The sequence below is a fragment of the Brienomyrus brachyistius genome, chromosome 5, assembly GCF_023856365.1.
Source record: "Brienomyrus brachyistius isolate T26 chromosome 5, BBRACH_0.4, whole genome shotgun sequence".
Classification (NCBI taxonomy): domain Eukaryota; kingdom Metazoa; phylum Chordata; class Actinopteri; order Osteoglossiformes; family Mormyridae; genus Brienomyrus; species Brienomyrus brachyistius.
The window spans coordinates 10546648-10573152 of NC_064537.1; the positions used below are offsets into that span (position 1 = coordinate 10546648).

At 48.3% G+C, this 26505-nt stretch overlaps 2 protein-coding genes across 6 annotated transcripts in view; both read left to right on the forward strand.

Annotated features, from left to right (window-relative positions):
• The window catches only part of pkn1a (protein kinase N1a), a 33467-nt gene extending 22702 nt beyond the window's left edge, over window positions 1-10765 (forward strand). For 4 of the 5 annotated variants that reach the window (XM_049015742.1, XM_049015739.1, XM_049015740.1 and 1 more), the window contains exons 9-23: window positions 1414-1557; window positions 3209-3284; window positions 3673-3802; window positions 3987-4071; window positions 4762-4850; window positions 6010-6085; window positions 6184-6275; window positions 6469-6645; window positions 6727-6789; window positions 6872-6948; window positions 7028-7170; window positions 7306-7343; window positions 7379-7448; window positions 8807-8887; window positions 9385-10765. In XM_049015742.1, the coding sequence (XP_048871699.1) occupies window positions 1414-1557; window positions 3209-3284; window positions 3673-3802; window positions 3987-4071; window positions 4762-4850; window positions 6010-6085; window positions 6184-6275; window positions 6469-6645; window positions 6727-6789; window positions 6872-6948; window positions 7028-7170; window positions 7306-7343; window positions 7379-7448; window positions 8807-8887; window positions 9385-9588 (1545 nt within the window). In that variant the 3' untranslated portion in view covers window positions 9589-10765. The other variant, XM_049015743.1, reaches the window with a different exon arrangement.
• Window positions 10766-13380: 2615 nt separating this feature from the next.
• On the forward strand, window positions 13381-26505 carry map2k7 (mitogen-activated protein kinase kinase 7). The gene is given in 13 exon segments (XM_049013665.1): window positions 13381-13559; window positions 16030-16077; window positions 19019-19077; window positions 19079-19164; window positions 19446-19512; window positions 19603-19716; window positions 20400-20519; window positions 20747-20854; window positions 20955-21134; window positions 21242-21322; window positions 21618-21760; window positions 22172-22217; window positions 22328-26505. Coding segments are annotated over 13 exon segments (1317 nt in total). The 5' UTR covers window positions 13381-13435; the 3' UTR covers window positions 22469-26505.

Sequence of the window (26505 nt, forward strand, 5' to 3'; positions counted from 1 at the left end):
CGTCCCCTTGGCTTGATTCAGCCGCTTGGGTCCTCAGCAATGAGGATCCTGAGAGTAGAATCACCATCAGGGAAACGCGTCGCATGACCGTAGTGCTGTAACTGACACTCCCTCATAGTGCAGGTAATGTGCCTCATTTCCGACACCCTGAGCAGCTACTTATTCAATACAAAGTCTAATTAGCGGTACTCAAGGATTCTCCGAAGAGAGATCGTGCCAAAAGAGTCCAGTTTTCATCTCAGGTCACTGGATAGCGTCAATGTTTCTCAGCCATATGGCAAAACATGGATCACCAGGTCTTTAAGACGTCGACCGTCGTCCTCTTACAGCGATATCAGGATCGCCATACACCCCTTTTCAGCAACCATTTACCCAGACTTCTCGCTCAGTCTCTCGAGAGCCCCAATCAGAGCCTCAATTGACTCCGTGAATATTAGTGTAATTGGCCAAGTCAAGATTGGTAAATCTTTCCTCACCAACAGATGCCCCAGAGCCACTGGACCCCACGACCCTGCCCAACACTCATGCATGCACTGAATAGAGAAGGACAAGTGTTATCCCCCTGTAGTTGCCTCAATCTAGGCGATCCTTCTCGCAGATACGGTCAAAATGTCCAGTATTTGGTCCAGTATGAGTCAGTGGGTTTGATGCCTGTCTCCCAAATGGAAGCAAACCACCAGCCAGGACAAGTTTACCCCAGATACCACCGATTTATTGTGGCATTTCCTACCCCCAGCTGATTCACCACAGCTAGTTAAATTCGCCACAGTAACAGCTACTCTCCGGGTATGGCAGCCATCAGAGCGACCGGAATAGTAATAGGTATACCAGCCTACAAAGATCTGGCCATTCCCCAGACTGCATACCTCAGAGTGCTGCCACTGAAAAGCAGACTTTTTTCAAAGCTCCCCCGACAGCAGGGGAAGGCGGTCATCATGCCAGAAAGACGAAGACGCGCTTAACTGGATGGGCCCCCTCAGATTAGGACCCTTAGGAGTGATGTTGTGCAGTGGGTGATGCCTTGGCACCGCACCAGCTCTGATCCCCCAGCAGACCTGACCCCATTGGCTCTCCAGTGATTTTGACTCCTCCGGGGATGAGGCTTCCAAAGACTTTCCCCCCATGCCCTTCATGATGCATGCAGCCTTCCTGTGGGCGGCTGCAGCAGAGTTACTCTCCGCTGAGAGCAGAAAAAGAGTCCTGTGTGCAGTTTCGCCGGTCCGCCACCAACCCCCCCCCCACATTTGTCCCTGCATGTTGGAGGGCTGCTCGTATATAAAGCACTCGCTGCGTAATGCTGGCTGTCACTTGCTGGAGACAGCAGCAGGCGCCTAGCAGATGCCTGATGCCGCTGTGTGTGTGTGTGTCGCTGTGCCGTAACCCGAGTAATGTGACGCCTGCTGTGTCCTACAGTCTAGGGATATGGAGATCGCCGTGTACTGGAAGGACTACCGCTCCCTGTGCGCCCTCAAGTACCTGAAGCTGGAGGACTTCCTGGACAACCAGAAGCACCAGGTCCAACTGGACCTGGAGCCGCAGGGGCTGCTGCTGGCGGAGGTAGAGGGAGACACACATACATAATGAATGATATGGAACATGCACTAACCTGCGAATATGTAATCATTTATATTTTATGCTTCTTATTCTGCAGAAGCTCTGCTGGTTTTTCCTTGGTGTGTATTTAACATTTCGCTGTGTCATTGCAAACTTCTGTACACATGAATAGTTCTGCGATCAATGGTCATCTCCCTACTAGCACAAAACAATGAGCAGCACATGCTAAACTCGGTGCCAGATCAATAATAAAATAAAACTCAGCATAAACATTAGATTCAGATTAACATAAAAAAACAGCTTATGCTGCTAATGTCAATCACTTTATTGATTTAAAAGTAGGGAAAGCGGGTTATGGGATTTGGGAGAAACACTAAGATGTTCTTGTACCCGTGCACGTAATGCCGTTTAGCGACACGCTCCGCGGCAGTGCCTCTAATCTGTGGTGATAACAGTAATAGTTTCATTTATGTACCACTTTTATGTCATGCTGCATACAAAGTGCTTTAAAGAAGGAATGAAAAACAGGGTGCATAAAAACACAAATGATGGAAAAAAAACACAATAAAATAGCAAAAAAACAGAACAGCACAAATGCCACAACCAGATTTTGTTGAGAAAATGCAGTGAAGTTAGTCTAACTGAAAGCAGAAGCTGAATGCATCCCCCGTGTGCATTCATGTTTTTCTGATGAACTGAGAGAAAATTCTGCAGCCTGGTGCAATGGTGAGTAAAGGCTGATTTACCCACAGGTTACTGCTGGAACTAAGCGTTCTGGATGGAACTTATCTAAAAAGCAAATCACTGGGAGGAAGCTGGCCCATGAAGAAAGCTGAAAGTTTTCATAAGGATTTTAAATTTAGTCCTAAAAAATAAAATTAACTGTTGGAGAATTTTGAGGGCTGGTGAAATCGCTGTAGCTGGTTCATGTCAGTATCCTAGCGGCAGGGCTCTGAACTCACTGTGCTCTCAGGTGGGCCTGACAACAGCATAGCAGCACTTTCAGTGTTTGGTGTTAGCTTGACAGTGGGGAGAGTATCGCAGATCTTGGCAGAATTCCGTAAATGGAAATAGACTATCCTTAAAGTTGGATTATTCTACAAAGTGACGCCCACAGTTTTATCCGGGTCTTTTAGCTTCACTACCCGTTATAAGAACTTTTGTCTCATCTTAGAGCTGTAGAAAGATCTGAGACGCCCATGCAGTGATGTCATTGATCCAAACAGCTGATAGACTTCTGAGCATCTGCCCCTAGAGACGTGTAGCTGTATCATCTGCATACTGATGTCACTGACGTATTTGTGAATTGTGCAAAAAGGTTAAACAACAGCAGCCCATAGGTGGAGTATACAGAATCAGCCATACAGAACTGCGGCACTGTTAAACAAATGCGTTAAACACATGTTTATTGAATGGGTAAATTATTTTTTTCAGAACTTGTTCTATGTTGTAATGGCTTCTTTACAGATTTAAGGGAAAAAAATGTCTGTGTGTCTGTATATATGAAATGTCTGCTGGCCAGTTGTAAAGGATGACTATCAGGCAATAAGTTCACCGCTGATCTGGCTGTAGCACTTGCGCACACACACCAGGCGTCGCCCGCGGAGGTGGAGGACGGTGCCCGCATGTGATGTGTGTGTGACATGTTTTCCAGGTCACCTTCTTCAACCCCATCATAGATCGTGTCCCTCGCCTCCAAAGACAGAAGAAGATCTTCTCCAAGCAGCAAGGTGAGACCTGAGAGCTTCTCGATCAGAGCTATTCTCCGGTGACCCGAGATCAGAGGGCCATGAGACGCGTGTCTCTCCAATGCAGGCAGGGTCAGTGCCAGTCGAGCTGCTAACCCAGTCAGGGTTACTACACTAAATATCACAGCAGCACCTTCAAAACTGCACAGAGGCGGCCGTCCTGTTCAGGCTGCTCCATAAACGCCCACGGTGGAGCACAGCCAATCCGCGATAAAGGGCCTTTCAGTCTGTCGACAATGGCTATTCCAGTCTGTCTTTGACCTGAGAACCTTAGCTCCATCTGGTGGCCACGGTAATGCTTTACTTGGAAGCTTTTGAGTTAGGCTAGTGCAGGCTGTGCTTCACTGTGTGTACCGTGTGTGTCGTACAGGCAAGACCATCCTGCACAGTCGACCGGTGAATGTGGACATCAGCACCTGGGTGCGGCTGCTGAAGAACGCCATTCCCACAATGAACAACACCGGCACCTACAGCCCCAACGCACACTCTCACAGCACTGGGTACAGGCCATTTACTCAGTGTAGCCTGCTGGTGTGAATGTGTATGAATCCCCTTGAATGTAAAACCATCCAGAGACTGCATGTTCACTTGCAGTGTGCCGCCCAGCAAATACAAATCCTGACAGACAGTAATAATCACACACTGGTAACAATAGTGATGATGGATACCATCTGTGTGTCTCAGGGAGATATCCATGGACAAGCTGAATCTGGAGGGTGACTCGCCACAGAAGCCCGACATAAAGAAGGACATAGACACCCACACCCCGGTGAGAGGCAGATGGGGAGGAATGGGGGTGGGTTGGTAGGGGGGTGATGAGATGAAGTGGAGCCTTGAGACCCATGAACCACAGATTCTTGCAGTTGATCGTTTGAATAGTGTCAGCCAGAAGTAAGAAGGAACGCAGCCGTCACGTGACTGACCACAATGACTGTGTGACCCTGCCGAGGCTCCCGAAGCTGTAATCTGAGCTATCTGAGGGGAGGATTAGTCTCACGGAGGAACTGGGGTGCAGAACTTGAGCCACAGAGACTGATGGGATTGCATTAAAGAGGGTGAGGCAAAGAGAATGTGAAGTGAGTAAGGCAACCCTAATTAGCTCCAGTTCCGCGTTGGTTAGAAGGTAGTGTGGTTACCAGGTATGTGGCCAAAAGCTTAGAATGATCCGCAAAGGGGGGAGGGGTATTTATTTTTTCCATAGAGTGAGCGAAATGGGGGGTGGGGGGGGGGGGCTGGCAGATGGTGTGGTCAGTGTGGCTCCAGGATTACAGGATTAATTATTGTGAAAATGCATTACCAGGAACCTGAAAGATATGTGGGGGGGGCAGCATGGGGGAGCAGAATAATAAAAAATGTGCCTCTATGTACATGTGAGTCTGTATGTCTGACTGTGACTCTTCAAGGTCGATTCATTGGCACACATTTAACAAGCTATCCCATCTGCCTGTACCCCTCCCAGGAGCGGCTGCCTGTGATCGAGCCCTTCAGCCCCCCAGACCTGACCCCTCAACGCCCCCAAAGAACCCCCTCCCAGAGCTCCCAGCAGAGGTACAGGCACGTGGGCGCACACATGCTCTCACACCGTGGGATTCACAGGTGCTGCAGGCGGTACGATAGTGAGCCTATGTGCCTCCGTCAGCCTCACAAATCACAACAGAAGATGGGAGGACTTCAAAGGCAGCACATTGTAATAAATCAATCATAGGTTGATTGGAGGCAGTTTTCTCCCTCTGATCTACGCCACGTCAAATTTGGTTTTCTTCCCAGAGTTTTTTTTTTTTTATTTAGCCTGAATAATTTATGAATTAAAAATGATTATTACTAATGCGATGAGAGTACGAACACAAGGTTAATACAGACAGGTGCTTCATGACCGCTATACAATGTGGGCTTAGAGATCTACCGTTTGGTCCAGAGCATTTTTAAAATATTTATGCTGTAGGGCAAGTTTTAGTTTCTGAGGTCTGTCACTGTTTGTGTAATGTGGACTTCGGGGTTTTTGTTCTCCCTCAAGTGTTTTTTTTTTCCCCTCTTTGTGGCGTGCTGCCATGGATCGACAGAAACGAGACGTTAAACAGCTCACTGTCCCTTTGCAAAGCCGAGTGATGTTTGACAAATGTACTAAATGCAGGGTGCAATTCATAGCACCGGCGGTAATGCTGCAGAATCATAACATGAATTGCATTAGCATAAGGACCTGGATGAACGCATGGGGAAAATATAGGAATTGTAAGCTTCCCAAGCTTGGCCATGGATGGATGGATGGTAAGCTTCCCAAGCACCTGTGCTTATTTTGATGGCATGTTGGAAGCCCTGATCAGGACCTCTGGACAAATGATTGCTTAGGTTTGCTTCCCAGCACACACTTTAAAACCATTTAATCCAGAAAGCACCGTCCATCCATTCTCACTAACTGCTTGTCCAGTTTGGGTCTCGGTGACCTGGAGGCAATTCCAGGAAGCACAGGACATGAGGCAGGTCATACCTTGGATGCAACAACAGTCCTTTCCAGAAGGATCACCGTGTGATATAAAAAAGAAGCATATTCTCCCCAGGGCTGTAATTACAGCAGTCTTGGGTGGTAGTTGTGTCCCTTGATAAACCAGTTACAAGGCTATAGATGAGAAACAGTCAGACATTTCTGCAGATAGCAGTACAGTGTGCAGTGTTGGCTTGACTAATGATGAACCTCTTTCTCTTTCTTTAGTAAACAGAAGAGTGATCCCCTTTCCCTTCAGAACTTCCGGCTGGTCGCAGTGCTGGGCAGGGGACACTTCGGAAAGGCAAGTGCCCTCACTTCACCCCTCCTCCTGCTGTCACCCCCCCACTCCACACTCCACACAGCCTTATATACCCTCCCACCCATCCATGTGTTCTTCAGGTGCTGCTGTCTGAGTACAAAGAGACAGGTACCTTGTACGCCATCAAGGCCTTGAAGAAGGGAGACATTGTGGCCCGGGACGAGGTGGAGAGGTATGACCTATCACCATGGAAACCAGTGGGTGGGGGGTGCATTATTGCTATGTGACATCATAGGATGCGTGAGTGAAACTGGGTGTTTGTACACACACTTATCTACTGGCATTTGGTCACTTGTCTCAATCCCTTTACTCCTCTCCCTCTTTCTTCTGTCTGCCCCCCTGCCTTTGTCCCCCTCCCTCCTCAGTCTCATGTGTGAGAAGCGGATCTTTGAGACGGTCAACAGTTCCAGGCACCCCTTCCTGGTCAATCTGTTTGCGTGCTTCCAGACGCCGGAGCATGTGTGCTTCGTCATGGAGTACACGGCCGGGGGCGACCTAATGATGCACATCCACGCCGACGTCTTCAGCGAGCCCCGTGCCATGTGCGTGATTCTGCACCTGTAAGCGTCTCTGTCTCCATCAGGGAGCCTGCCCTGACCATACGCATCTCTCTTCATCTCTAGGTTCTATGCTGCCTGTGTAGTTCTCGGCTTGCAGTTTCTCCACGACCACAAGATCGTTTATCGGTGAGCTCTGACCCTGCCGCACTGTCCTCTCATCTCCTTCCTCATGCTCTCAGTCCCCCACATTAATTGCTGTCTCCCACAGGGACCTTAAGTTGGACAATTTGCTGTTGGACATGGAAGGATATGTAAAGATTGCAGACTTCGGCCTCTGTAAAGAGGGTGCGTAGGTTTCTACCTCACAGAGAAACAGGCGTGTGGCAGAGTCAGTTAGTGATCTCGGTTATCCTACCGCCTTCAGGGATGGGATATGGCGATAGGACCAGCACCTTCTGTGGCACACCGGAATTCCTGGCACCAGAGGTGTTGACGGACACATCATACACCAGAGCTGTGGACTGGTGGGGACTGGGCGTGCTGGTGTACGAAATGCTGGTTGGTGAGGTGAGACTGTGTTTTTTTTTTTTTTTTTTCTTTTTTCCATGCAGTAAGTGTGATTATGAGCAAGCGTGTCTGGCATATAGTGCCTCTTCACACCGCTTCCCTGTCCATGCGTCTGTGCGTCTGTTCTGCTGGCAGTCCCCTTTCCCAGGTGACGATGAGGAGGAGGTGTTCGACAGCATCGTGAATGATGAAGTCCGCTATCCCCGGTCAGCATCGTGAATGATGAAGTCCGCTATCCCCGGTTTCTCTCCACAGAGGCCATTAGCCTGATGAGACGGGTACGTGGTGTGATTGCATGCCTCTCTTTGACGCAGTAAATCGAAACTACTCCTTTCTTAGGTGATCACACCTTGACACACCACAGCACACAGCGCACAAGTGCATCCTCTGCATTTAACCTATATGTGACGTCGTGACATAGCAGGGGGCAGCTAATTCAGCGCTGGGGGAGCAGTGCTTGGGGGCGGTACCTTGCTCAGGGTACCTCAGTGGTGCCTTGCTGGTTGGGGATTCAAACCAGCAATGTTTCAATTACAAGCGTGCTTCCCTAATCATTAGGCCACCTCTGCCCACTGTCTGACCAACAGCACAGCCACTTTCTGCTGTTGAACGGTCCACTGACCTTCTGATTTATCACGTGAGGTGTTCATGAGACTATATTGTTCAGGCATATTCAGTGGCTTGGGGTCCATCAGGAAATGGTTGTGAGATTGTAACATCATGGTATCATCGTGTTGAGCAAACCTGTTTGCCAGTCTGCACTGTCAGGAATGTAGCCCTGTCCTGATGGGGTCCATTACTGGCCAGAATGTCATTTAACTGTAGCTGAAGAAGCCTCTAAAAATGAGGGGGGGGGGCTTCTAGGACAGGATGTCAGTGGCAGCCGTATATAGTTGGATTAAAATTTTTCCATAAAAGGTTGTGTGTGTGATCAGTGCCAGCATCCTTCAGTGCAGCTGTCAGAAATAAAGTAGGATTGAGCAAATACTCTGTTATCGACACCTCCGTCCTCTGTGCCTGTGGCAGGCTGCAGGACAGGGCCATGACACAGCATATACAAGTGATATTTTGGTGTTTTCTTTGGAAATTTGTTTGGGGAACAAATTGTTGTTCATGACAGCATCCTTAGAGGTTATTTTTCCTGTTTAAACATACTAGGTTACGTGCTTCCACCACCTTTATGAAATGAAGGAAGATTGTTCCTGGAAGTTTTTACAGTCACCCCCAGAGGCTTTTAGCTACCAAAAAATAGCTAGAGATATTCTCAGTATTTCCAGGGGGCTTTTGTGATGTCACAGTGAGATAATGTGTGTCTTGAGTTGAACTTAATTAGTTTTTAGTTATGGAAGTAGACAATTATATACATAGAATAATGTGGCCAGTCCAATGTCTGTGCATCACAGCAGCATGGGTATCTACAGAATCTTATTTTGTTATCTAAAACCTGTGACCACTGGTTACCTTCTCAATAGTCACTCCTGTAGGTGTAAGCGTAGCAGTTTTTAACCAGGGAAGCGCACAGACCAGAACAAACAGGTCCACCCTGCACAGTGGCTTATGGGTTCCTGCTTCAGCTCCTCCCTCCCCTGGCCAGACCCCCTCCTCTGACCTGTCCTCGCTCTCTTACCCACCACAGCTGTTAAGAAGGAACCCGGACAGACGCCTCGGCTCCAGTGAGAAGGACGCTGAAGATGTCAAGAAGCAGCCGTTCTTCAAGGTGAGACACCCGGGTCTTGCCGCCCTCATCACCAGCTTGGCCCTCCATCTAGCTGTCCCTCTAATTTCCTCTCCCAAACCCTCTTTGGCTACCTGCAGCCAATCCACATGTTTGTTACATTCCATCAGCAGCACACCTGATTCAGGTGCCTGACAGCCCACCAAGCCCTTTAATCATGCAGAGATCTGAGGGACACTGCACTGCAGTATGTCAAGCCCAGTGATTAACAAGCTCCAGCCTCTCCATTACGCGCTCTGCTTTTTGGCTTCCATTTGTTGTTCTCCCTCTCTAGGCTCCTTACTTAGGTCAGCTTCGTGCTGTATAGTCATGTGTTTTGCCATGCCTGCCTCTGTATTATATGGTGTTGCCATCAGGTATACGGGTAAATACTGCACTGTAACTGCATACTGAGCATGCAGCCGTCTGCTGGCCTGCACGCACTGCAGCTGTGTCTTCGGCTCTCACGAGATCATGTGACTCCGGTTCTTCGCCCCCAGGGCCTGGATTGGGAGGCCCTGCTGCAGAGGAAGTTGCCGCCGCCCTTCGTACCATCCATCAGGGACAGGGAGGATGTCAGTAACTTCGATGATGAGTTCACTCTTGAGCTGCCGACTCTCACCCCACCTCGGGAGCCCCGCCTTCTGTCCCGCAAGGACCAGGACAACTTCCGTGACTTTGACTATGTCTCTGATCTCTGCTGAGGCCTAAAACGGAGGAGGGGGGAGGGAGGCGGTACACCAATCCGTACATCTGTTACTGGGACACAGGGATGGTCAGGAGTTCTATTTTTCCCTCGACTGAGAGAACAAAGCATGGTGGGGGGGGGGGGGGGGGATCTGTCACTTGTCCTGTTTTCCACACTGTGACATGGGGGGTGTTATGAATGAATGTCTTTATCTAGGGTAGGTGAGAGGAAGAGGGAATTGGTGAAGATTTTATGTTCGTCTTGCCAGTCTGTCCCATACTGTGACTAAGTCTGTCTGTTACACAGAGTGGTGACCATTCTACGGTTGAGGAGGTAGCATTTTCTGAAGGAGGGTACAGCTGACGGGGGGGGGCTTGCTCCAAGACACCACCCAGAATTTTTGTTGTTTTTTTTTTAAATACAATTTACAGTTGCTCTCAGTCTGGTCTTCTCCCCCCTTTCTGCCCTCTGTAACATGTAGCTTCCCCTCTGGACTCTTCTCCAGCCTCGTTAACAGCACGCCAGGTCCACTTTGCCCCCATGCCTGTGTAGTAAGACCCAAAGCCCTGTAGCCCCGCTGTGTAGTGCCTCAGGGGGGAGTGTCCACAGAGGGAAGGACAGACCTCTGTTTATACTGTGACACACAGAAATGTCAGGGGGGGGGGGGGGGGGGTGGGTGTGCATACCGACTGAAGCCTTAAATTTCCTGAGGGTCCTGAAGAATGTTTTCGATTGGGGCGGAGGGGTGGATCTCCTCATCCAGAGCAGTGGTTCTAAAACCTGCCAACCCAGAGGCACAGCCAGTTTTAATGTGAAGCGTGCTGGTCCACACAGCAGCCCGTTAGCCCTTGCGCAGCAGCAGAGGTAAAGCTGCCTTGCACAGAACGACACAGATGACCCCTGTGACACGTTTTAACCTTTTCATATAGCTGAGGACTCTAGTTGTTGCTGTAGCCCGTGTGGCACTTTGCTGCTCGCAGATGCAGCCTTCATTCAAAGAGGATTTGGGAACCACTGAACCCTCCACTCCCGACCACACTGGGAGACTAGTGCTTTCATGAAGGACGCTTTTTATATTTTTAACTGTTCATGTGGTTTTACATTAATGGACTGTAACAACAATTATGATGAACATTAGACTGATGATGCTGTAAAGGTTCATGCTGGTCGAATTATACAAAAACAAATTGGAACTAAGAGCAATGGACTGAATTTTTTTAGTTTACTTTCTCCTTTACGCTCTAACTGGTGATGATGCGTCCAGGTTTTGCCGAAAAGTGCTAAATCAACCTAAGTCACCTGCACACACAGGAAGATGAAACACACTGCCCGGTCCAAAGACACATTTGCTTGGTGCAGATAAACACAGAGAAACTTAATGCATAAACACCACAGGGCTCAAGATGGGTCACACCACCAGGTGCAAAGAGCCCCAGCGTGCACAGTTAAGCAGTAATAGATGGAATACCCCTTTCATTTCTGGCTGGGATTTGGTGTGGGGCCGCACGGTGGTGCAGTGTTTAACACTGTGACCTCACACCTCTGGGACCCGGGTTCAAGTCTCCGCCTGGGTTATGTGTGCGGAGTTTGCATGTTCTCCCCATGTCATTGTGGGGTTTCCTCCGGGTACTCCGGTTTCCCCCCACAGTCCAAAAACATGCTGAGGCTAATTGAAGTTGCTAAATTGCCCGTAGGTGTGCGTGTGTGAGTGAATGGTGTGTGAGTGCACCCTGTGATGGGCTGGCCCCCCATCCTGGGTTGTTCCCTGCCTCGTGCCCATTGCTTCCGGGATAGGCTCCGGAACCCCCACGACCCAGAAGGATAAGCGGTTTGGAAAATGGATGGAGTTTGGTGTATACCTCCCTGACGGCCAGCCCTGCTTGACGTGTAATTATACAAATCGCAGAGCAGAGAAAGAAGCTTCTATTTATGAACAAAAGAAAGTCCGGAATTGAGGTACCAAGCTGTGGTGACTGTCCAGTTCACTAAACCCACATTTTTCACCCTCCCCTGCACACTTGCTCTTGCACTGCCTTAGTTTACAAAAAAAAGAAAATTCATTGTAAACATGCAGGGGCAATCTGCAGGCTAAACTAAGAACACAGAGTGAGTTGAGTGCTCTATCGCGGTTGCCAACTCGTGCACGCTTTCTGACTCACGCAAGAAATCTTGCAGCAAATCTATATTATTCCATTATAAACCTAAAATTAGCTACATCAAAAGCATTGGCGTAGTTTGCAAACCCTACAGACTATTTACAAGGTAATAAAACTTACATACATGTAAATGTGTGTGCATAAATGTGTGTCAAATTGAAAATCTCACGCCGGCCAGCTGACCAAAGTTCACAACCCTGCTTTATATAGAATATAATATATAATATAGCTGTATGTTCAGGTAATTACTTAAATTAATTCAGTAAGATTGCAGTTACTGAACTGTACCATTTCAGACAAGTTCCTGCTGGTCGGTCTATGGAAGTGGAAGCATTTTTGAAGCAATACAATAAAGTGCTCAACAAATTAGGAGCATGGGGGATGAGACGGGAGATGTGACATCACAGTCCTCACGCTGACGTGAACCAGCAGCTAGTTTGCGCTTCAACAGTATATGGTCGAGTTGGGGAACCGGACGAAACTCGCACAATACAAGGGAAAACAAAAACGTGGCACGCGACAGACTGCGACCACAGACATGCAGTACTTACTAAATGAAACAATGCTTTCAGTTAGCTAATTGTTTCTGTATAACTGCTGAACGCTGTTTCTAATGCTTAGTGACTAAACCTAGGTAGTAAACACTAGTAAACCATAATCAAAAGGTGGGCCTACGCCCACCGATCTCATGTCCTGGGATACATGAGGGCAGCATGAACGGAGAGGAGGTTGCACAATGAAAAACCTACTTCTTCCAAAAAAATACTAAACCAGGACGCTTGAAAACAAGCGCTGTCACTGCGTTCAAAAGTTTGCACTCTGTGTGTGTGTGTGTGTGTGTGTGATTATATATATATATATATATATATATATATATATATATATATATATGTTTCTTTAATTGATCTTATATATATAAATTTGCTTAGTATGTGAGAATGACCGAGATGTACCGACGTTATTTCAATGTCCTAGTTTTGTCTCTATTAAAGGGATCACTTAAAAGTGCGCATTTTGATCCAGAACTGGGTTGAGAACAGGGCCAAGAAAGGGCAATGTTCCCACTATTTTTTCAACTTTAATTAAAGGGATTGCGAAATTAAGTAAATCCACCCGACAGAAATCGACTACAACGATGCACAATTACTTCACCTGCTCCATCCAGAAGACCTACTTGGAATTCTACCGTTTTATATACATTTTTACCGTTGAATGAGTTTTTTTGTCATAAGGGTTACGGTAACCTTTGTAAAAACTGAATATTGTATATGGCACCAATAATATTATTGACGTTAACATTTAAAAAAATAAAATTATACCTGTTTAACTTTCTGTATTCCTAGCTACTTGCATACATTTGATAATAACCAATTAATAAGGAGATTTTAGTGGTACTTAAAACTTTTTCATTAAAAATGCATCTAAATACAACAAAACATTATTATTTTTATTATTCCATAAATAAGGAATCAATCATTTCGTTAATTAATGTTTCTATACCCTTACATACAGAACAGCATTACCGTCACACTACATCATATGACCTGCTGGCAGGGGCTTTCCAGCTCGCGGTTGTTTCTATGGTACTACAGCGAAGCTCTGGTCCTCCAACATCCCGACATGCCTCAGCCAATGCAACGCTCCCGTCGTCCGCTAGCGACGCTAGACGCAGTAGGTGCAGTACTCCATGGTCCGTAGTTTTTCAAGATGTCGTCGCTGGAACAGAGACTCTCCCGGATCGAGGAGAAACTAAAACAGGAGAATAAGGAGGCTCGCCGACGTATCGACCTTAACATCGACATGAGTCCTCAGCGTTCGCGTCCAAGGCCAAGTAAGTGTCCGGCACAGAGGAATGAAGCGACTCCCCGAGGAAAATCGCGGACAGCCGAGGAAAGGACTTGCCGAGAGGGAGGGGAGGGAAGGAGACGGAGGGGGAGTGTAATTGAGACATCGTTGGCCAGCCAGCTACATATAAACAAACCTGAGCTCGGCTCTTTTATCGGCAGCCTTGTCCTCAAAAGCATCGCGGATGTTACTGAGCGCACACGAAGGGCCGCTTGGGGGGCGCTTTGCTGTGACTCGCCCGTTACATTGCGCTGTTCTGCTTAGGAAGGGCTCTGCTGTCGGGTTAGTTAGCCAGCATTAGCAGGCCCCATCTGTCCGTCGGTCAGTCAGCGGGGCGGTTTGTAGCTCATCGGGTCTTCGTTTGCCATAAGGCGCAATATGCAGCCCGGTTATATATGGACCCGGCTGTGATCCCAATGCCTTGTGTCTCTTCCCCGACCGTGTGTGTTGTCCTGTTGGTAAGCAAGCAGCGGGGTGTTTGACAGGGGACATGTTTAGGCAGGGACGGCTTGGCTGGTGACTCCGGCCCGGGGTGATTCCCTGTATCTGTGATCATGGGCTCCGAGGCTTGTTCGCCTGCGGGCCCTGTTCTGTCATGTACCAAGTGCCCGGTTTTTGGGTTGCCCGCTGCTGGACCTTGCGGATTAATTGTCCAACTTTGTTCGTCTTCTGCGTAAAGGAAATACCGGGCAAAATCTGACGTCTTACGGTCGCTTTCAGTGTAATGTGTGAAGAGAGCGGAGCAACTAGACAACATGATCATGACTGTAACCATGATGACCATAGCATTTCTCCTATATGATGCCCTTTTTCCTAATGCATGAAAATCTTGTATAATATTTTATAATTATAGTAATGTATGACTTTTCATAGTCTATATATCGTTCATGGAATTGAACATCGTGTCTCTGAGCTTGGTGCATAAGTTGTCCCCGTATGTGTACCTGTGATGAAGTACTTTGCTTGGCTGTGTGCCGAATGGATGTTGAACTCTCCCTTGTTGCGAGATGCCACTTGCCATTTGACTGCTTTGTGATACATTTGTCAGAGACTACTGGATTATTGTCCCATTTTTGGTTTTAGTTGTGTTAAGGTGATTGTCTTCTTGAGTATGATAGTGTTTGTATAATGGTTTTATGTTTTGGTTTAATTCTACCATTCAGTCTACTGGTAGAGGTATTCTTCTGAAATTCTCCCTGTATAAATGACTTGCAGTATAACTATGAATAAATGGTACTTTTTTTTTGGGGGGGGGGGGGGGAATAGTGCATTTTATATTGTAAATGAGTGTATAGGAATTTGACAATCCCATTTCACATAGCACACATTTCGCCGTAGTATATGTTTTATGAATATGTTGAAGGAAAATCATAAGATAAGACTGAAAGCATTCAATCAATTCTTCCGTAATGAATCTCTTCTAGTCCCTAGTAAATGTACATCACTGGCTAAATGTCAAATCCATCCATCTTCTAACAACTAATCTTGCACTTATCTGGCTCATGGCTGTCAAAATTCATGGTTTCTTTAAAAACAAGCTGCAGTTTAAGACTGTAGAAATTCATCCAGGTTTTATCCTTTTTAAGTAATCTTCAGTTTTTGCTTTGTGTTTTTTTCTGAATGTTTTGAATCGGTCTCTCTGAGGTACTTAGAAGGCAGTTTGTGGGAACCTGGTGGCTGAAATGAGTCACGATAAAACCTCCATCCACATTAAATTGATACATATTTCAAGTACTTTTAATGTCACATGCTGACCTTTGAGCTGCTGAGCCAGTGTGACATCAGGTGTGAGAAAATCCTGCAAGATGGACAGTACACATGTCAGCCAGGCGGTCGGACCGCAGACGGCCTTTATATCGCATGGTGCTGTCGTGGTGGGAAGACTGCAGTATGTCGTATTCATGACAACTGTCATTTCTGTATATGCTGAGGAATACTGTATTTAATGTATGTGCATGTGTGTTTTATATAAGCTAGTTTATTAGATTGATTCGAAGGCAGCGTTCAGTAATGGAGAAACCAACTCTGGTCTCATTGAGATAAGCATGGGTTTAAAGACAGAATTCAGAAAACTGGGTTGGAATCAGTTGTATATGTTCAAGGATGTGGAATGCTGTTACAAAAGCTGTTTTTATTACATATGCCAGCCCTGCACTGATCTGGTGAAAGCAGTTATCGCGGGCATTAGCCTGGCAGCCAACACGGTATTGCCTTGTCGCTTGGCCTGTCGTGAACATTGCTGGCAGATTCGGAAGATTTTATGCAGGGAGTGTACAGAAGGTAGCAAGTTTGGCCGTGCGCAGTGTAGCCCGTGTGCGCAAGTGTGCATGGCAGGTGTCGCGCACAGTGATGTACGTGCATACAGCTGTGATGTGTGTGCGTGCGCTCACGCCAGGCACTCTCCGCCATGTACAGTATAGTAATGTGCGTGTGTGTTTTTTCTCCCCCGTGTCCAGTCATCGTGATCCAGCTCAGTCCCGCTCCAGCCCCTTCTCAGCGTGCAGGTATCATTCCAACCATCCTACCCCCCCCCCTCCCCCCTGCCATTGCGCCCTCTTTGCCTGTCACACTCTCTCTCTCTCTCACACACTCCCTCTCTCCTCCTCTCTCTCATCTAAAGTATGAAATGTACTGGTGAACTTCCAAAGGCGCGGTTGAATTATCTGCTTACCCACATTGTCTCTCCTACCCTGACCAGCCTGTGTAGTGGCAGAGCACTGCAATTTGTTTGCTTAATTCTGTCCATCTATATATAAAAAAAATGAACTTTACTTTTCAAAAGTCTGATTTATGCCTAGTAGTGCAGTTAAAAGTCAATATATATATATAGCAAGTTCAATTGCATATATATATTTATATATATATTTATTACTTATTTCACTTAAAATCAATATATACTCTTTGAATAAAGTTTTTTTTTCTGTGATACACTGAACACACCGCCCTGTGTGTGTCATCTCATTCTTGGCATAGTCTTCGATTATTTCCCTCATTTCTCTCTCTCTCCGTTCCTCCTCTGCCCCCCCCCCCCCCCCCCCCCCCCCCGTATGGGTGCCAGTGGCAGGGCAGCGTGTTGGCGTGCTCACGTGTGTGAGTGTGTGTGGAGGGTCGCGTGAGATTATTAACCCTGAACTGCTGTACTGAGACTCTGTGCATGGAGCTTACTGCACGCCCCACCCACTCGGGCTCACCGGGCCGCCCCGGGAACACCGTTCAACTCGGCCGCTCTCCCACGCGCTCTGGGCCCTTTCAGGTTCCCGTTTCCGCACGTCCGGGTGCCTTTGCTGACCCTCAGCCCCCCCCCCCCCCCCCCTCCACCCTTGGGGATCGGTGGGTCATTGGCTGGGACTGTGTATAGCCTTCTCACACGGATCCGCTCTGCCTGTCCACCTGCTGTGCTTCTGCCTTTCTGTCTGTCTTGTGTGTCTAGGCGTAAAGACGTTGCTGTGACTAACTTACTAATGGACTCTATGGCCAGCGGGTCTGCTACAGGAGGAAAGGCCAGGCCTGACTGACCTGGGACTCTTCCCTGCGTGTTCACCACTATTCACCAGTGTTTTTTTTTTTTGTTTCTAGGCAGGTGTCATTACAACAAAATGCTGGTTATCGGAGAAGCTGTCAGGCTCTGTATATAGGTGTTGCCTGGCACCGGGCATCATGCCTGTATCAAGCCCTTTATTCTCTCTCTAGCTGCATTGCTGAGGGCATCATGCCTGTATCAAGCCCTTTATTCTCTCTCTAGCTGCATTGCTGAGGGCATCATGCCTGTATCAAGCCCTTTATTCTCTCTCTAGCTGCATTGCTGAGGGCATCATGCCTGTATCAAGCCCTTTATTCTCTCTCTAGCTGCATTGCTGAGGGCATCACGCCTGTATCAAGCCCTTTATTCTCTCTCTAGCTGCATTGCTGAGGGCATCATGCCTGTATCAAGCCCTTTATTCTCTCTCTAGCTCCATTGCTGAGGGCATCATGCCTGTATCAAGCCCTTTATTCTTTCTCTAGCTGCATTGCTGAGGGCATCATGCCTGTATCAAGCCCTTTATTCTCTCTCTAGCTCCATTGCTGAGGGCATCATGCCTGTATCAAGCCCTTTATTCTCTCTCTAGCTGCATTGCTGAGGGCATCACGCCTGTATTAACCCCTTTATTCTCTCTCTAGCTGCATTGCTGAAGTAGATGTCGCAGTTTGTCCTGCCTGTAGGCAAGGGGGCGCTGAAGACCACAGCCCCACTGTCACATGCAGCAAGACAGGGAGAGTAGCCAAAGTTTGAATTTGTCAGTCTCAAAAAATTTGCAAGACACTGGAGCTCGGGACTAGGTTTGCGTCCTGTGAGGGAGGTTTATACTGGAAGGTGCCATGTTATGATCTGAAGGAGGGCAGCTATTCTTGCTATGTGTCTGAATGCGGTCTCCCTAGTGCATGCTGGGACAAGCTAACACTAACTCTGAAGCTGGTTTGGCACGTTTTGTTTTGGTTACTTATTTAAACTGACTAAAATGGTTGATTTGCCTGTGCTGTCATGGTGTGTGTGTTTGTTTGTGTGCGCAACGCCACTAAATTGGTTTACTGTGAAAAGGTGGGGTCAGTCCACTGTGCGGGGGGGGGGGAACTCGATCAGCTCACCCCTCCGGGCGCCACTTGGCATGCTCCTTTTGGGGGCGGGGTTTCCTGTCTGATTTCTGCTCCACTCAGTTAGGCAGTGCCTCAGTGCTCAAAGCTTGATTTGTCATTGGGACTGCCAGTCAAGACTCCTATTTGCTACCTAAGTTATGGATGATATGGAGCTCAAAAAGAATTTCTATAGTATTAATATATTGTTGTAAGTAAAAAATGGCATAAAAGCTATGTAACAATAACATAAAACATAAAATTATTAAAAAGTGATGCGAACCCTGTAAAATACTCCCCCAGCTCAAACACAGATTGTCTCTTTGACTTTCAGTTTTGTGTTGCTAATAATGTTGCTCAGTCCATTATAATAAAATATTTTTAAAAACGCTGATTTGACACTTTTATTTAAATAGATCGCGACAGAACCTTAATCTTCTCAACTAGTGCTTATGTTAAACTAGGTTATTATGCAAATCACCATTAATAGACAGTATATATTTAAAGTGTCATTAAGTTTTTGATTTGACAGTGATGCCACATGTGGTCTGAAAATCTGAGATGAGTGCAACGCTGAATAAAAGACCTAAATTTAACAGATCTTTCATTCTATAATCTGCTGCCTGGAAATACTTTGAAAAGCTTGTTCACACCAGTTGGGCTGGGTGTCGGCTTGTTTAATCAAGGAGTCATTATCAAAGGATGATCATACTGTTAAGGGTTCAACCCCTCTCCCCCTCTGATTTTTTTTTCCCCCTGACCTCTGTGTCTTTTACCTCTCTTTTTCCTCTTTCCCATTCTTCATCTTGTTCCTTGTTCCTCGTTCCTCACACTCAGCTCTACAGCTCCCCCTTGCAAACGACGGAGGGAGCCGCTCGTCATCATCGGAGAACTCACCCCCAGCACCATGCGTACCCCAGCCGGCCTCGTCACATGCTGACCCTGCCGACCCCGCCTTACAGCCTACAAAAGAGCCTGGAGAAGTATGACGCTAACATGCTAAATGCTAGCTACATTTCAGCACAAAATGACCACCTGTACCGCGTAGTCTGCTGCCCCTGCTGGCATGGTGTTGCATCGCGGCAACTTCGCCCACACACAGTTGGAATGATTCGACCTGCTGGATGATTCATGTGCAATATGGTCCTCTGATATATATATATTTTTTAAATACTTAAATTTGCATTTAAAATTAGTCATAAATGAATAAAGTCAGATTACGCTCCTTTTAAAGTGACGAGAGTTTTATCTACCCCCCCGCCAGTGCTGAGATCGACCAGAAGCTCCAAGAGATCATGAAGCAGACAGGGTACCTGAAGATAGATGGGCAGGTGAACCAGCAGGGGGACCGTTTTGTGTGGTATATCCTTCTACTCGCGTGATCGCGTTGCACTGAAGGCACACTGTGTCATGCCCCCTAGCGGTACCCGGCGGAGGTGAGCGACCTGATCAACGAGGGTGAGATCGGCAGTGGCACCTGTGGTCAGGTCTTCAAAGTGCGCTTTAAGAAGACGGGTCATGTGATCGCTGTGAAGGTGAGGGGGGACCCGCAGGGGCTGGAGGACGTGGAGGTGGAGGGACTCGCACATCACTATTTCTCTTGTTTATCCTTGGCTGTAAGTCTGTCGCATTTGTTTGTGCTCTGTTCGAGCCCTTAATTACATAGTTGTGATTAAGCGTTCAGCTGAGCAAAGTCCTTAATTATAGACCTCGTAGCAGTTCAATTTTCATGTTAGCTATTTAGTTATTTGCGCAAAGTTAAAGGGCTGCAGGCAGAGATCGGCAGTTTTCTTGTCCCAGTGATCCATCCAATCAGGGCACCACCAGCTGTGTCCCAGTGGGGTGCCCAGTGCACTGCAGAGACACAGCTGTCCAGTAATTGCGCCCTTATTCTCCAGATGGTGACACACATTCTTTGGGGGGGAGAAATGCCCAAACCATGGTCCTTAAGTAGTAGTAGTTTTTTGGAACAACATTAGCTATTTAGATTTTGTTCCTTTTCTTCTTACTGATATCATTTTATAGATAATTTCTTTTTCATTGTAGTTTAAAGATGTAGCTTTGTGATTTTTTTTTTTTGTGAGTCTTAGGAAGCATGAAAGGGCCCAGTTGCTTTAGGCCGACCGTGGGGCTTGAGAGGTCAGCTCAGGTGGTCGTGACGTCCCTCCCAGTGACTATAATAACAGCAGTCTGTTCGCTCTCGTCTGTGTCTCCACAGCAAATGCGAAGGACGGGCAACAAGGACGAGAACAAGAGGATCCTGATGGATCTGGACGTCGTCCTGAAGAGTCATGACTGTCCATACATCATCCAGTGCTACGGCGCCATAGTGACCAATGTGAGAAGCAGAGATTGTCTAACATCTCATTGTATGGGGACGAGAATGACCGGACCCACAGCCCTAGTCCAGACACACAATCACAAAGACACACGCAGACGCATCCGTGCCGTTTTCTTAGTTGTGGGCTGTGACATCAGGCGCCTTCCTTAAAAACCAAAGCGTCCTGGGGTGCCAGGCGTGTGCCAGTCACCCTTGGCAATAGGTTCTGATTTTCCCTTCCGCAGACTGACGTGTTCATCGCCATGGAGCTGATGGGCACGTGTGCCGAGAAGCTGAAGAAAAGGATCCAGGGTCCAATTCCTGAGCGCATTCTGGGCAAGATGACTGTTGCAGTGAGTCCCTCTCCCTTTGTTACCTCCAAGGGTCTATAAGAAGCACACGCTGGTTCCTCGCTTGATAGCTCATGGCACCTGGCATCTCGCTGCCCCTCAGATTGTGAAGGCGCTGCTGTACCTCAAGGAGAAGCATGGCGTGATCCACAGAGACGTCAAGCCATCCAACATCCTGCTAGACGCTAAGGGTCAGATCAAGCTGTGCGATTTCGGCATCAGTGGTCGCCTGGTGGACTCCAAGGCCAAGACCCGCAGCGCTGGCTGCGCTGCCTACATGGCTGTGAGTCCTTGCTCAGCATGGGGGGTGGCGCCCCCTAGTGGCCTTTCTGCTATTGGCTGCTGGGCTTTCCCAACACTGGGGTCTTGTTAACTCTGTTCTGTTCACAGCCTGAGAGAATAGACCCTCCTGACCCCAGTAAGCCCGACTATGACATCAGGGCGGATGTCTGGAGCCTGGGGATCTCTTTGGTAAATGCCACCTATCATCGGTCTGTCTGACCCCCCCCCCCCCACTTCTGCACTGCACCCATTCTAGTCCTTGCTATTTGTTTACTTTCTCCCATGGGATCAATAATATCAGCATTAATCTTATTTCACAGCCTACTTTTTCAGTACTGGGTAGTGATGGCCAAATAGTGCTTAATGAACCAGTTGCTGTATTTTCAGACACCACTAGATGGTGCTCTATTGAAAAAGGCTCAATTCATAACCAAAAGCTAAAATAAGAGCTGACCCCTCTGTGCCCCCCTCCACCCCCCTGCAGGTGGAGCTGGCCACGGGGCAGTTCCCCTACAAGAACTGTAAGACGGACTTCGAGGTGCTGACCAAAGTGCTGCAGGAGGACCCTCCGCTGCTCCCGCTCAGCATGGGCTTTTCCCTCGACTTCCAGTCCTTCGTCAAAGACTGGTAAGGCCGGCCAGGGCCGTTCCCGCTCCACCCCAGGGTCTGCCCCGGCGACTCCGCCCTCAGTGTGAGAAGCACCCGCGTGTGACTCTACCTCTCAGTGTGACGTCATGACAGTGGGGGATGTTGGCCTCAGAGCTTCAGCATTTCTGGGGGGCCAGATGTAAATTTAAACTGTTCTTGGTAGCTGTATGAATGAGGGGGGGATGGGAGTGGTCACAATCTGCAGTCTGGAAAATAGTTTAATACCCAGTGCTTAATGATAAGTACTTGGGTACATTAAAATCTATGCAGAGGTACAAACAGGCTGCAGCCATTGTGGTTGAGGCCTTAATGTTCTGCCTATGTGACTCTGAGTCAGTCACATTTAGAAGGATTTGCATCATTTTGATTTTATTTCCTCTCCCTCGGTAGCCTCACGAAGGATCACAGAAAAAGGCCAAAATATCACAAGCTGCTTGTAAGTAATCTGCTTTTGCTCAATACCCCCCCAACCTCCAAAATCCCCTCAAAAGGCCAGTACACGTTGGTACACACTCGTTAATGACCCGCCCCCCCCTCCCCCGGCAGGAGCACAGCTTCATCCGACGCTACGAGGTCCAGGAAGTGGACGTGGCAGGCTGGTTCCAGGGGGTGATGGAGCGCACCGAGTCGCCACGCAGCAGCCAGTGTTACAGCCCGCATCAGCTGCAGTCCCTCTTCAGCAGGTAGCTGGAGAAGCCAGGCGGGGGAGCAGGCGAGCAAACAAGCTGGAGGACTGGAGGACCGAGGCCCAGAGGGGGAGGGGTGGGGAAGGAGGGGTGAGGGGGCGTTCCTGGTGTCTCCCGAATGACAGACAGACAAGCAGATGCTGGTCTCCAGTCAGTGCTGGAACAGATGGGCAGACAGGTGAAACTCTAGAATGCTAGCGGCTTCCTGATTGGCTGGTGAAGCTCTCGAATGCTAGGGGCTTCCTGATTGGCTGACACAGCTCTCGCTCAGTGGTGCTCACCTGCCAGTGTAGCCTAACCCTAACACACACACAGACACAGTCAGTAATGCCCGGTTTGACCTGGTTTTATTATAGCCCCATCTCATTCTGTAAAAAGTCGGACGCACTGTAAGGGGCTGGAGCCGCACTGCAGTGACTCCGTGCCTCAGATGGGTGACTGCGGAGAAAAAGCCACCTGTATACTGTCCAGAAGGCACATTCGCTCGGTCGCTCCTGCAGGATCGTGGCACACCGTAGCTATAGGTAGAGCTCAGCTATTGTAAACACAGCATGCATGGCTATGGAGGGGGGGGGCTTGTAGGACACACAATATGCGGGCAGTCTGCTGAAGCTAGTGCAGTGTTGGACTAAGTAGCTCTGTAGGTCAGATTTCAGTGTATTGTTCTGGGGGGGAAGAATTTTGTGCCCCTGGCGTGACCCAAGTCAGATCGTGGGTAACGTTAACTCATCACTAAAGGCTTTAACCTGACTCAGGCTAGTCTTTTAGCCTTCATCGTGCTATCCAAGGAACTAAAGGGACTCTGCTTGGTTTTGGAAGGTGTGGAGTCGTTTGGGGAGCTGCTCGGTGGACGGGTAGGGGGGTGGGGGGTGTACATGAAGAGAGGGGGCAGCGTAGGACCCGCGGCCGCTCCCTCACGAGAGACAAGGACACGGGATGTGGTGAGAAGAGCGTAGCCTCCTGCAGGGGTGTTGGAGGGCGACGCGAAGTGGTGCGAATGCAGTGCCTAACCATCCTGTGGCAAAGAAATGTGGGAAAGGTGAAGAAGGAGAGCCAGCTTACGTGGGACATTCCCCCGGTCTCCTCGTCCTGGTCACGGCGTCAACAGAGTCAAAGAGCGGCAACACTACACATCACGTCCGCCTACGTTCGGTCAGGCCATGACACGAGCTAAGGCAAAGCCGCCTTTGATATCTGTTGCGCCAAACCGCCAGTGCGGAGGTGGGAAAACCCCAGAAGGAGAAGGGCATGGGGGAGGGGGGGGGGGGGGGTTCTTAAAGAGGATCTAGTAAGTCGTTCAGATGGAGACCTTCAGATGGTAGAAGATGGGAGTGAGGACCGTTACCGTGGGCATAGTGAGCTTGGAGGATGAAGCAGCAGGGGGTGTGATGCCAAGGAGGACAATAGGAAGTGAGATGATGATAGCAAGGAAGTGCAGGAGGAGGTGGGCTGAGATCCAGCAAGGGTCGATGGGTTTGGGGAGGAGCTAGGTGGTGGGACGTAGGGCCAGAATGGAGGCGTGTCCTGAGACGTCTGCGCTGGGAGACCTCAGACTCGGCCTGTTTTTATGGTGTTTTACTGAATTGGCTGATAGAGTGGAGCAGAATACACTGCTGCCATTATTATTGTTGATGTTGTCGTTCTTATTATTTATCTTGTCAACGCTGCTACTATTGATTTAGACGCTGCTGTCTTGGTCTCGTCCCCAAAGGATGATTTTAATTTATTATTATTTTTTAAAGCCAAATAAGTGACGTAATGCAAAGTGAACACAAAGACCAAATATGGACGAATACACTTGATACTGGCAATGATGACTCAAAGGGTCAGATTAAAGGGGGGGGGGATGCAGGGGGCGTGAGGCCTAGCTGATCTCTATACCCATGATTACTGTAAGATTATGTTCAACTTAATGCTTAAACACTGCAGTTTTGGTAAGCCTGCCTGCCTGTTGACTGTAACGAAATTGAACAGGGTGGCTCCTGCAGTTTGCTTTTATTAGCTCTGGGGGGGTGGGCCAGAGATCTATTGGAAAGCTTTAAATCACAAGCCACGTTCATAACTGGACTCTTGTCTCCTGACGTAGGTGCAGCAGTGATTAATGGGTAACAAGCTGTGCTCAGAGCTCACTTTTAATTTAAGCCCACATACATTTTCGCCATGCAGCGGTTGACATCTGTGAATTGGCTCACATCAGCCGCACATCTTTAACTGTCAAACAGCGCCCTCTTGTGTCAGACTGCTAAATGGCATTTAGCGCAAGTGCTGCTAACCATTTTATGCCTCGCATAAATTTAGCTATGAACCGGAAACTTGCCGCTTTCTCATTTACTGCAGTCTTCACTACAGCATTTTGGCGGAACGGAGCGGCAATTATAGCAGCAACGTGACTCTCGCGCAAAGTGGCCTTCTGCAGCTGGAAGCCAGGCTCGCTGCGGTGCTCAAACTTACTGGCCAGCCGAGGCTTCTGCTCGCCGCCATGGCGCAACCTGCACCCGGTCTCCTCTGGGTTTATTGCCCGTGAATGACCAGGAAGCTGGAACGGTGCGTGACAGTCAGCCAGTCTTTTTGCCTGCCCGCCTGTCTGTCTGTCCGTCTGCCTGTCTGTCTGTTACCTTCTGTCTGAATGGGCCTCCGGAAATAGTACTCTAGATGCGGGAGAACATGGTGACGTGCACACCAAAGGTGTCGACAAAAACAGATACAAAAAAAATCGTTATAATTACAGTGATTATGTATATGGATGTATAATCTATAGCTAGTGATGAGGGAGGGGCTGTGTAAGCGAGAGCAGCTGTGTTGAGGACGCTGCGAGATGCCGGAGTCCGTCGCGCTGACGGGGCTGAGCCTTGCCGACCCGAAACATGCAGAACCCCGCAGACAGATTCTGTTCATCTTTCAAAGAGCATTAGTCAGGCGGAGACTTTCTGCACTTTAGCCAATAGGATTGTGATGCTTGTCCCCGGCTGTCGCCAGCGGCTCCGCGCGGCCGTGCTCATGTCCGGCCTCTCGCCGCGCGCCTCCTCTCACTGCTTGCACTCTGGGCGACTCGCACACGCGTGTACACACGCTCCAGGTCGATCCTCATTTAAAACAAAGCTGCTTTGTCTTCTGCCGAGAAAAAAAGGTATTTTGTGGGTATTTTCATTCATTCGCAGATGGAGTCATACCTGACAAATACGAGTGTTTGTGTGTGTGTGTGTGCGCGCGCGCGCGTGTGTGTCTGCTGTCCTCAATGCCTGATCCCCGTGTGTTGCTGCACACGTGTGTCTTTTATGCGTGTCCGGGGGGGGGGGTGTCGTGCACATTGATGGATTCGTGTGAACACGGGGCAGAGAGCACGCCCCCTCCAGCTGCACCAGTCTCCCCATGCCCCGTTTGGAGTCCTGCAGCCCAGGGCTCGTGCTGTCCCCCCGCCCCCCACCCCCGACAAACACACACACACACACACACACCTGACACCGAGCTGATTTTCACGACCCCATCTGTAAGTAAACCAAATATCATTTTCACTATGCAGTTACTCAAATTGGTCAGCTTGCTTTATGGAAGCCTCTTGTATATATTCATGCACAGTGAAACTGGAGTTAGTCACAACAGTATTTAAATTTATTATTATTATTGTTTTATTTTCCCCTCTTATTGCCCCCCCCCCAATATGGTTGATATCTTGCCTTCAACTAGTCCACAGACTGTGGCTGGGGGGGGAGAGGCATTGTGTTTTGGATGAGCTGACAAATATTTAAGGATTGTACTGGGGGGGGGGGGGTTGAGGGCAGTAGACTGGGTTAGTTTTGGGTAGCTAGTCCAATGCTGTAAGTATATCAATTGCATGTTATTGTCACTGATGAAACTGCCATTGATTTTTAGAATATGATTGGGGGGGGGGGGGCACACAAAACTCTATTTATAATTTTTACGTATTATATATTCTTTTTTTTTTTTTGAAAAGTTGAAATGTGGTAAACGACACACTTATCTCTGTATGTTGCTGAGGTTTTAATCTATTTGCAATATAAAGTTTAATTTTTACTGTAA